Here is an 11,971-nt window from a genome sequence, read left to right on the forward strand (position 1 = left end):
ATGTGTCTGAGAGTGTGTTGACGTGGCTGCATACAGGTGGGGGGGCAGAAAATATTTTTTTCTTCCAAATGGGGGCCCTGCAGAAAAAGTCTGGGAACCACTGGCTTATACAATAGCATTTCAACAGTGTCATATTCTCTGCCATAGTCCATGAATGTCTTGTTCATTGGTCCACTTATCATCAGGCTGCCCTGATTCCCTGACATCTGATGTGGACCTTGTTACCACGGGCGTCATCTGAGCCGGCATGTCTCTTATAATTATTGTGCTGTTAACATCTGAGGTAAGACTTACAGCATTAAGGACCTTGCCTAAGGGCTGATGCTAGACTTGCCACGCCCAGGTTTGCAAAGTTTTTACTTAAACTGAGTTATTTGCACTTAAATGTATTCATTTGCAATGAATAATATTCTTTAAAGTTTGTATTTTAACAACCAAACCCTTTGAAAAAGGATTGCATTAATAATCTTACCACTTCTCCACAGTTGGCCCCGTGCATCAAAGAGAGAATCCCATAAGCTCCAGACACATAGTTTAACGTCTCTGAGTGACAGTCATTGAGACTTTGCAAAAAATCCTGTAGTTTGGGTATTTCTATCAGAAAAAAAGAAATTTTCTTGGTAAATTCTGAGCTTACACGTGATACAGTTTCAGTCAGTCATAAAAATCTCAAAGCAGTTAAAGTACACTAAAACAAAACATGGATTTGAGCAACACATTTCCTGTTACCTACAAATTATTCACATTTGGAGACTTCACCTACCAGTGTCCTCTGGATTTAGATGTTTTCTTTTCAGGAACTCTTTGGAGCTCACTGTGAACACCTTGAGGCTGTCATCTTGGAAGTGTTTCTGTAGAAAATGGGATTAAAGGCGTGCTTACAGTCATAAACAATCTTAGATTCTTTGTCAGTCTACAAAACTCACCTTAACTTTGTTCAGTTTGTGGAATTCTTTCCTCACTACTTCCTTGACTTTCATGTGTCTTTGAAATATGCGAGCACGAACATCAGCTGCTGAACTATGAGAAAAGACATGTGATGTGACAGTATTATATGGATCCATTTGCTTGTATTTGCTATGGTTGAGCTCTTGGCCACCGCATGCATCAATGTCTGATTTGGATGTTTTATTTAACGGCGCACTTTGAGCATCTTAATTCACTTACTGATCATCTGGATCTTCAATAACATCAGACTTGGTGCAGATAAAGTGAATTCTCTGACACTGGCCACCGTTTCCCATGAGGCTGCAGGTACTCGTCAGGATCTCCCAGGATTCTTTTTCTGATGCTGCTCGATTGATTTCAGTCACGATCCACACAGTAGAACAATCTCCAACAATCTAAAGGGTTTAATAGCATGTTAATTGTTTTGTGAAAAGATGCCATTACAGTTTTCATATGTGACCGGCTGATTAGCCATCATGCCATATGCTGTGGGGCGGAACCAATGATTGGCTTGGCCGTAGCAGCCATAGGGTTAAAATTTACTGACAGACATATCTCCAAAGCACTTCTGAATATTCCTAGACAAGTACGCGCTGTGCAGCATGCAAAATTCTAGTAATAGTGATGGTGAAATCTAAGCTTCATGAAGCAATGAACCACTTTGACACATCTGCTTCAAGAATGACACATTGCTTCGAAGCATTTGACGCAATCAGAAGAGTGACATCTGCTGGTCATGTGTCAGAACTGCATCCAAGTGGAAAAAAATGAAAAAGCCTCAGGACTGCTTCTCACACTACTTTGTACTTGCAATGAATGTTTTAAAACGTTATATATGTATGTTTGTGTGCATATATGTGTAGTGTGTTTCTATGAATGAATGTGTGTTGTGTATGAGTGAATCTATGTGAATGTATCTGTGTGTTATTTAATGTATGAAATGCAACTAGATATATCTAAACTAAATTCTAACTAAATGTATACTCTCCCTAACTTCTCTCAAAATGACAAATGGCAAATGCACTAGCGTGATCTCCTCCTCTCAAAAACCTACAATTTGAGGAGTGAATCAAACCCCTATGCCTTTTAAGACCTGGACAGATTGAAATGTCTAATCCCTTCAAAGTTCGCGCGAAGCACCGCAACACGCGATGTGACATAACGAGGCCTCGCTCTCGATAGTCACGTGATTGTGGGCGTGATGAAGCAGAGATGGAAACACAACATTTTCGCTTCAAAAGCTCGGCACTGTGTCGAGCAAACTGGCTCGAGCGTAACATCACTAGCTAGTAAGCTGTGGATTTTGTAATAATGTTTCTTTGTTTTTAAGACCAGTGTTCTGTGGTTGCAGTCCAGAGTCTGCTGACAGTGTCCCGGCTTAGCGGCGCTGTGTTTGTAGGGTTGGACAGCCGAGGTAACCAAAATGTTTGTTCATGATTATTGTTATTGTTCCGTTGCCTTATTGTGGTTAAACATTTCTTTGTTGTTTCATTACAGTTTTGCCTCTGTTGCCTTGTCTTTTTGCTTGTTTGCTTTTCTTTTCTTTAGTTTCTAGTTGTTTTATCCAGTTATGCATCGGTTTGCTTGGTTCAAGTTTAGTTTCGTTTTCTCGTCGTGTGTTTTTTTACTTTTAGGTTGCCGTGGCTGTGTGTTCTGGCTCAGTTAGTCAGGTTTCTCCCCTCCATAGCTGTGCAGGGCCAGTGTGACCTCCAATTTTAATAACTGTGTTTATATTAACATTAATGTGTTGTATGTCGAACATGTTTTTGTATAATAAAATTGTATTTATATTTTCTATACAGTCGCTTCTGTATTCGTTTGTGTGCGTGCCTGTGTATTTAGTAGGGGAGCCCACTGTTGAGAGGCAGGATTGTTAACATTCTTATGGTGAAAGTCCCTAGATGGCATTGTCGGTTCCATGTTAAAAGAAACCAGAAAGCCCTCATCAGTCCTAACTTTGTTACGCATATAATACATCCATCCATCCATTCTCTATACCGCTTTATCCTCACTAGGGTCATGGGGGGTGCTGGAGTCTATCCCAGCTGACTCTGGTGAAGGCAGGGGACACCCTGGACAGGTCACCAGTCTGTCACAGGGCTGCATATACAGACACACAATCACACTCACATTCACACCTACGGACAATTTAGAGTAACCAATTAACCTCAGCATGTTTTTGGACTGTGGGAGGAAGCCGGAGTACCCGGAGAAAACCCACGCATGCACAGGGAGAACATGCAAACACCATGCAGAAAGATCCCAGGCCCAGGGCATGTAATACAGTAATGTTAAATTAACAGCAGTACATGAGGATGAATTACCCCTTTCCACATTTTGTCTCTGCTCTTGTTCCGGTCTCCGTTTCCAGGAAGGTCCACCAGTGTGACGTGTTGAAGAAGATCATTATTTGGCACCTTGACAGTCACACACTTCACCAGTGGCCAATAACACCTTGTTAGTTTTTTGCCTTCTCCATCACTGGAGGCACTTCTTGTGTATTTGACTAATCTTGCAGATAGCTCTTTGGCCTGCAATAAATACAAAGTTAGGTCATATAGGGCAATTTCATTATTCACTGAAAGTTAAACCATTTTCATTTATTCAACAAAATATTAACGGATCAAATATTCTGAGGGAAAGTAAGCACACTCCTGTCCTCACAAGTTAATCTTGGTCCCTTTATAGTAGAAAAGCCCTCATTTAGACTTTATTCATTCTTGTCCACCACACTTTGCTCTAATGTTGTGGCACAACTTCCATTTCGTACATTTTCTTTCTGAGTGTAGACACATACAGTTTGACACCACCAGTTCCAGAGTTGCCTTCAGCTTCTGTCAGAAATGTTGGGGTTCTTGGAGACTTATTTTTGTATCAGCCCTTCTGCTTTTAGCCTGAATTTTCTGGACCAGTCCTGGACAAACTACTATTCAGTGAAGTCTTCTCTACTTGTGAATGATTTTACTGAGAGTAAATATTTTATCATTGCCAGACTCAGACAACCTGTTTTCTGAAGGCTTTAGAGAGCTCTTTAGATCTTGTACTGAGGATATCACACTGCAACGGTGAAGGAACACTAAACCCTAGATGTTGGAGGTTTAAATAAGAGAGACTCCATCTCAAATCTGGAATTCCTGATTCTGATTTTATAGATTTTTTATTTTTTGAAATTAGAAAAAGCAAAATAACACATGTCACACTATCAGACTGATGGCAATAATTTTTTCTATGAAGTAGTAAATCTTTTGTATCTTACTGATTCACACGTCAAAGTCTTCTTCTTGGACTGGAGAAAGTCTGGAATTTTTCTGAAATGTTTGTTGTCCATGAGCATTTGAGGGTTTTTGTGTTTCCATTCATCTCCATACAGCGCTGACAGCTTTTCACTACTGTCATGATAATCTTCATTATCATCATCTTCCTCATCGTCACCGTTACCATCATCATCATCATCATCATCATCATCATCCTGATGTGCTTTATCTCCAAGAAACTGATACATTGACCACAACTCATCTTTCCACTCCTATAAAAAATATATACATATATTTTTGTTTTCCTAAATTGCATGTAGCATAAACAGGAATGGTACTTTTAATATTCACAGCTGGTTTTACCTCAGGTGTAATGAACTCGATGTCTGCTTCGTACTTTGAGCTGGGTATATTTGCCTCCACTTTAATCATGACTGAGGTACAGGCACTGACACTTCCAGTAGGCAACAGATCCTTCTCTCCAAGGATGGCGTTTATCAAAGAGCTCTTTCCAGCTCCAGTTTTACCAAAGACACCGATCAGTTCCCTCTTGTCTATCTTCAAATCATGGATTTCAGTCCTGTTAAGAATCAAAATGAGTTAATTGAGTCATTTGGGAAATATTCAAACACTGAAAATGTGTGTCTAAATGACGACGTCATCTATCTGTGACCAGCCTGCTGAAGTCTCATTTAGAGGTGGTGATATTCATTTTTTACATGTATATAGAGCAATTTCTGATCTTTTTCTGAGCAAATAATTTCTTTGTTCTGACCTTTTGTGAAATGTGTTCTCATGACTGAAAAGAAATATTGATCTCAGTGTAAGAATTAAAGGTTAACTACTTACAGATAAGTCCTGATGCCATACGGTGTTCTGTTGTCATTTCTAGTAAACTCTGTTCTCTCTGTGGATCTGGTTCATGGTCAGCTGTAGACCAGGAAAACTTAATACTCACTTCAGGAAAGCATTGAGCTTCGTGTTGTCTTGGCGATGAAGTCTTTCAAGGACTGATCCCATGATGTTTTTCACATCAAACAGTATGAATGATTCTGTTGGTGTAACAATAAAGAACTATTTAGATAGAAGCATGAACCAGTTCATTCAATCACTGCACAGAGTCGTGAACTTTTAAAAAGAAGGAAAGAAAGAAAAAAATGTGAAATATGAGAGGAATTTTCTCTACAAAGTAAATGTAGGATGCCTCAGAGTGGATCGTACTTTAGCTACTTCCAAAATGAATTTAATATCAATTTAAGGCCGAGAGGTCCGGTCGCCCAAATGACATTTTTTTGGGCCACCAACATACGTCAATTTAGACATTTTTAGGAGCCAAAATCAACTTTTAGTGGATTTCCAGTTCCTCCTCCACATCAACTTGTTAGCTGGAGCCGCCGAGCTATCACTGGTCGCTGGGCAAAATGTGCCTTAAAACCCCCCACGGCCGTGAAAAGTCACCCACGAATGAGCAGCTCATTGTCCGGAGCTCCTAGCGGGCGACTGGGACGTTGACAGCCGGAACAGGTGCGGTTTGTCCCGGGCAGATGAGCGGCGAGGAGCGGCAGGTGTTAGCCGAGCAGCTAGCGGGGGATAGCTAGCCAGCCGGGGAGTCTGAGCAGTCTGTGACCGGAGAGAGCAGCCGGCGGACCCGCCAAGTTAAAAATGACAGCTCCGGTGGCTTGGTGCTTTCCGTTCGCGGTGCTCAGGCTCAGTTGGTGCTGTCCTCTGGATTCCGCCACCACATTCTGGGCTGGTTCTGGATCCGACGGAGTCTTGCGGACTCCCATGAGATGTTAACGACATTACCATCAGCGACAACAAAGTGTTCAAATTTGAAATTAAATCGGCAGAAATCTGCGGATCCGTGGAAAATTGCCATCCCTGAAACTTGGATTTGGAGGTCAGTAGCCCAAATCAAAATATTTGGGCCCCTAACCAGCATGTTTTTTGTCATTTTTGGTCGGCAAAATCGGTTTTTAGTCGCAAATGGTGACCTGGCGACCGTCAAAATCGAGTGCTGTATATTCATGCTGTTGACTGTTAAAATGAGATCTTTTCAAAGTGCCTCAGACATCAGAAAGCCAACGAGAAAGTATTTGCTTTGCAGAGAAGTTTAACCAGAAATCAGCTGTTGGTTGACAATGTTCAGAAAGAAATGGAATTACCTCTGGATGATTGTCTTTCATAGCCACGTTGTCGTTTATTTGGTGACTTCCATTTGCTGGATTCATCTTTAACATCCAACTTTCTCTTCCCTGATTAAAACAAAAGAAGTTAGGTTAGTTTCCTGTCCTCTGTGTCTCCTTAGGAGAATCATTTTTATATTTTATAATCAATAAGAGGCTGTGTATCTCACCTTGAGAACTTGTTGATGGTAAAACCTGAACATGAATATGAACTGATTGTTAAACAGAATTTAATCAAGAAACTTTACAAAATATTCTGGCTGTTTACACGACTTTGTACTTCTACGGTCCAGAATATCAGCATGTCCACTCATCACATGTAAAATTCATCCTTACCTGAACTGAATCAGCTGCTTCTTCACGCTCCTGTTGACTCTGCAGAAATCATTTAATGCAAGTGTAAAGTCATGGAAAAGTTTGAGCAGAAAATGGAAATAGAATCTGTTTAATAAATCCTGTCTAATCAGAATAAAACTGTAACTAACTTACTGGAACAGGAGAATCTGCTGCTTCCTGATTTGTGTTTTGTTCTTCCTGGTGACAAAATGATCATCAAAAATCTTTGTAAATAATATTATTGTCAATGAGATACTCTAAACTTTTATCCATAGACATCATCATAATTTGAATAAAAGTTCCCTGTAACAGCATTCATCTACATTAGTGAGGTTTATGACACCAAATGTTAAAGTGAGCAGAATATCTTCAGATGCAGAACATTACCTTTAACTGCTTGAGTTGTTTGTTGAATTTTGCTCTTGGTCCCATTTTTGGGATCAAGTCTTTAATGTCTTTATCAGCAAGATCATACAGACTTTCCTTGTCAATTTCTTCATCTGTAAGTCAGGATACTAAGTTCAATCTCTGTCATACATAGATAAACATTATCTTCAAATAGCTGCAGAAATCTATCCCATAAAGCAGTGAAACATGTGGACACAGCTGTTAATGTGTCAGTGGCTGTATGAGCTGAATGCATCTTCATTCTCTTCTACTGTAACTTTATTTAACAGCCTCCAAGATGCTCCAGCAAAGCTCATGTCTCTGCTTGTTCTGTGTGATAATGTACAAATGTTTTACCATCAGTATTTCTGTTCACTCACAGATGAGAACAATAGAACCAGCAGAACAATGCTGCAGCATTTTTATGTCTGTATTAGTACATGTTATGTTTCATTATTGGCAGATCACATCAATAATGAATAATACTGTACAAAGCAATGATATATGGTCATACTTTACCTTTAAACCTATCAATGAGCTCACTAAGACCCCATTCAGTCAGTTTGTTACAAACAAAGTCATCCATGACCAAGAACAGGAACTGAAAGATAAATGAAAATGTTGTCATCAATCATTACTGCTCAACATTTCAGAGTGTTGTGATTAATTACCCCTTAACTGCATTTACATGGAGCTTATACAGGAAGATGAATCAGCTCTGAGTTGTGATCGAAGCTTAAATGGTTCACCTGATATTGAAGGTAACGCAGACCAGAGCAGGTGAGGAGTTCAGGAGGGCGACGTCAGTAGAGAGACACAGACCTGCAACAGGCAGCCAAAGACATGAGGAAAAAATACAGCAGCAACAGTTCAGGAACAACAGGAGGTGAGAAACAGGAGAGTTCTATAAAAAAGGAACAGATCGGAACAAAATAAACTCTATGAGAGAGGCAGCAGGAATAAACCTGCAGTCAGAGACAGACCAGGAATAAAGAACAGATAAACAGGTGTGGCTCATGTGATCAAAAAAGGTTGGAAAATTTGACTCGGAGCTGATGGGAGTGGCTGGATCTGAAAAAAAACAGGAGAGTTAGTGGAGAGAAGACAAAGAGCAGCAATAAATAAATGAAGGAAATGTGACATTCAGTTGTGTCTTAGAGGAAATAAACAGATTTGAAGGCTTTGAAGTTAGAATAGAATAAAATCACACTCAGATTTTCAGCATGTACACCACCATTCACAAGTTTGGATCACTTAGAAATGTTCTTATTGTTGAAAGAAAAGCAGTATTTTCAATGAACATAATATTGAATGAATGATAAATCCAGTGTAGACATAGTTAATGTGGTAAATGACTATTCTATCTGTAAACAGCTGATTTTTAATGGAATATCTCCATAGGGGTACAGAGGAACATTTCCAGCAACCATCACTCCTGTGTTCTAATGCTACATTGTGTTAGCTAATGCTGTTGAAAGGCTCATTGATGGTTAGAAAACCCTTGTGCTGTTATGTTAGCACATGGATAAAAGTGGGAGTTTTCATGGAGAACATGGAATTATCTGGATGATCCCCAACTTTTGAACAGCAGTGTATACACTGTAAAAACATTGTTTTTCTATCTAACAAATCTATAGCCTCTTATTGAGAGGATTATCAGTACAGAATAGCACAGCAGGAGGGTCAGAGTTCTACATGTTATTTTGCCATCAGATGTAATTTGTGTGTTTGTTGTTCCGTCGTTCACCAACACGTCTGCACTGGTGTTTGATTTCACTTGTCCTGTTTGTCTCCACCTCTCACTCTCCTCTCTGCCAACACAACTTTAACCGTGGAGCCGCACAAAATAAAACTTCTTATCGATGTCGGTAGTTAAACACATCAAGCAGTGTTCAACATCAGAGACAATCTAATCACAGGAAGTCAGTGAATGTAGGCTACGTCTGTTATTTCAGTTCTAACAGGGATGTTTCAGTGTAGAAATCAGGGAATCACAAGATGAAAGCTTTGGTCGTTTTGTTTTACTGCTTGAGTCATTTGAATATAGAAATTGTTCCTGGATCATGTGTTCACGTTATATAATTTCATGGTTCAACAGACCAACGGTATATTCACCGCTGTACACTCCCAAACACATAAACTCCAACAAGAATTCACTCTGTTTACCCTGAGGTAAAACTAACAGAAGCTACTTGCTGAAACAGGTTTTTACTGCAGTAGAGTCAGTGAGTGGTTGATGGAACAACTCTGATAAGACTTCTTCTTTCTCTCAGTGATCTTTTATCGTTTTTGTTTCTGATTGTTTTACTCAATTAGCTGTATTTACATTATAAGATTTTGCTGGTTGCATTTAACAAAGCTTATCCCTACTTGTTCTTTTTAAGTTTCTAGGTTCAATAAATACAACTTCAGCCACTTCAGTTCAACTGATTTTATTAAACTTTTACAATCCGATGACCTTGACCTATGATCATCCAAGTCAAAATTTACATTCAAAGATTTTCCCTCTCGCTCTCGTATAAAGGAATGTGAGAGACAGACAAAGAAAAAACATAGTTTTGCAGTCTTGGCTGTCAGCAATGCATCAGATGAAGACACTTAAAAACTGACAATATCTCATTCACTGTGTATGTCCCTGCATGAACTAATTAACATTTATCCAATTACCTACTGTATAGCTTACTCCAACAGTTCACAATCTGATTTCAATGCAATGTCCGCTGTCCTAACACTAATTTATCAGTACAGTAGTCACTGATATTTGACACTTTTGTTTTTGTACTCCATTTCAGATGCTTCTTTTAATTTATTTTTTTTATTGTTCCATCAATTTTAAGCTGGCCTCACTGAAAATGCTTTTGGATTGTTCTTGTAAATAAATGTTTGCCTATAAAAATGATTTCTTCAACACAGTTATTGTAAAAAAAAATGTCCATGTTTGCTTTTATTCCTGGTTACTTACTGTCTAAGAAAACAGCAGAAGTGGAGTGCATGCCGTGACTTACTGTTCTGATTAATTTCACAATATGAAAACATTTTTCTGACAACAAACATGAAGAAGTTTCTAGTTCACATTAACAGTGGAACAAGATAGTATAGAAATGACATCTGATCTCTAATTGAAGCCTGTCTGAAATTAAGACCTTTTTCATGAAACTAAAAGCTCTGCGCTTCACAAAATAATGATCTCAGACATCCTCAGCACTGAAAACAACACCAAGAAGAGTGAAGTTCAACTTGTCTCCTGCAAGAAGAAAGAGTTATTGAGGACAGTTTGTTTTTCAGGACTTGTACTTTTATGGATACATTCTTCCCATCCAACTCCATTAACTCTTACTGGAGTAACTCAGTGCATCGCAGGTCCTTGGGATAGCTCAAGTCCAGACAGTATATCAAGCCAGGTAAGAGTGCACAGCTACTTGCCAGATCTTTCAGATCCTGCAGCACTCTGCATCCTTCAATGATGACACCAACATTCTCCAGTAGATCTGTTGAGTCTGCTCCCTCATGTCAGACAGTGTAGTCTCCCAAAACTATTTTCTCCACATCTGTACTTTCACCAAGATCTGAAATGACAGAAAGGAATAATATTAATTGCATGCCTCTGACACAAAAAATACTCAGTACAGTCTAAAAACATTAGCAGTCAAAATTAGTGATGTCATGTGCAAAAGATGCGGCTCTAAGAGCCGATCCTTTGTAGTGAATCAGAAGAGCCGACTCCCATCTAGTGAGAGCTGACTCCCAACTTTTTTAGTTTTCGTTCCTCAGCAAATTTCTCCATATGTAGTTTAACACTATCCACGCAGAAACCACGTTACTAGATTGCTTGCCTTCAGTGACAACAGAGCTGTTGATGAGGCAGTTCAGAGAATAAGAGCAGCAGCAGCCTGACACCTCCAGCATTAGAGGACCAAGTGGAGGAGGAACCTCAAACGTCTGCTGTGTGGAGAAGTAAGATGCTACAGGAGATACTACAAGGAGAAATACTGCAGTTGATGCTGTAATGGAGGTGAGATCATATCTGGAGGAACCCCTCATCCAACCAGCAGACGACCCACTGAGCTGGAGGCAGGACAAGGCCTCAGTCTGCCCCACCTGGTGAAGGTGATGGAGGGGAGACTGTGTATTGTGGCAACTTCTGTTCCATCTGAGAGAATCTTCCCAAAAACAGAGCAGATACCAAAAGAAGAAATGGTATCAGCCCATCCAAGCTCAGGCATCTGATTTTTCTGAATGCCAACCTGCACTGATGACATTTATACTGAATGCAGAGTTTGGTTCTGTTTCTGTTCTGTTTCGATGGGTTTGTGTGCAGTGTTCTGTTCATTTGTTTTTGTGCGAAAAAAATGTGATTAAAATATTAAAAGTAAGAATGCCTGCTTTTGTAACAGAACAAATGCACAAAATGAGGCAATTATAAGGCTTCTCATAAAAAATAAAAACACTGAATGCATAAAGGTTGATCAGTACACAAATCATTCATATTTACCAGGTTAGGCTAAAATATGAGGCTACAAGTAATACTAAATTGGGAGCCTAAAGAGTCGACTCTTCCTTGGAAGCCATGCCAAAAGAACCAGCTCTGAAAAGAGCCCAACTTCCCATCAATAGTCTAGATGAAACTGGCGCCTTTTCCTCCTGCGGTCCTTATCTGTAATGCTCATGTGTAAGTACGTACAAGGTGTTGGGACATTCTTTATTTTGTTAAAGTGCTGGTATATTTCAAGCGATGCTGATTATGCTGGTTTGAAAACTGCTGTATTTATTAGTCTTAAAATCTTACATTTCTATTTAAATGCAACAAAACCTGCTTGTGTTGATGTCAAAAATTAATCAGTACAACTATTTTCACTATGA

The 11,971-nt window shown here is 39.4% G+C and overlaps 2 protein-coding genes across 2 annotated transcripts in view; both read right to left on the bottom strand.

Annotated features, from left to right (window-relative positions):
• LOC127531560 (nuclear GTPase SLIP-GC-like) overlaps positions 1-3,412 on the bottom strand; it is a 124,514-nt gene extending 121,102 nt beyond the window's left edge. Inside the window, exons 1-2 of the mRNA XM_051941174.1 lie at positions 3,273-3,412; positions 1,168-1,343 (exon numbers count right to left, since the gene is read on the bottom strand). Of these exons, the coding sequence (XP_051797134.1) occupies positions 1,168-1,343; positions 3,273-3,284 (188 nt within the window). The 5' untranslated portion in view covers positions 3,285-3,412. The remainder of the gene's footprint in view (positions 1-1,167; positions 1,344-3,272) is intronic.
• The window catches only part of LOC110958031 (nuclear GTPase SLIP-GC-like), a 139,341-nt gene that overhangs the window by 21,433 nt on the left and 105,937 nt on the right, over positions 1-11,971 (bottom strand).

The sequence above is a fragment of the Acanthochromis polyacanthus genome, chromosome 21 (genome assembly GCF_021347895.1).
Source record: "Acanthochromis polyacanthus isolate Apoly-LR-REF ecotype Palm Island chromosome 21, KAUST_Apoly_ChrSc, whole genome shotgun sequence".
Lineage (NCBI taxonomy): Eukaryota > Metazoa > Chordata > Actinopteri > Pomacentridae > Acanthochromis > Acanthochromis polyacanthus.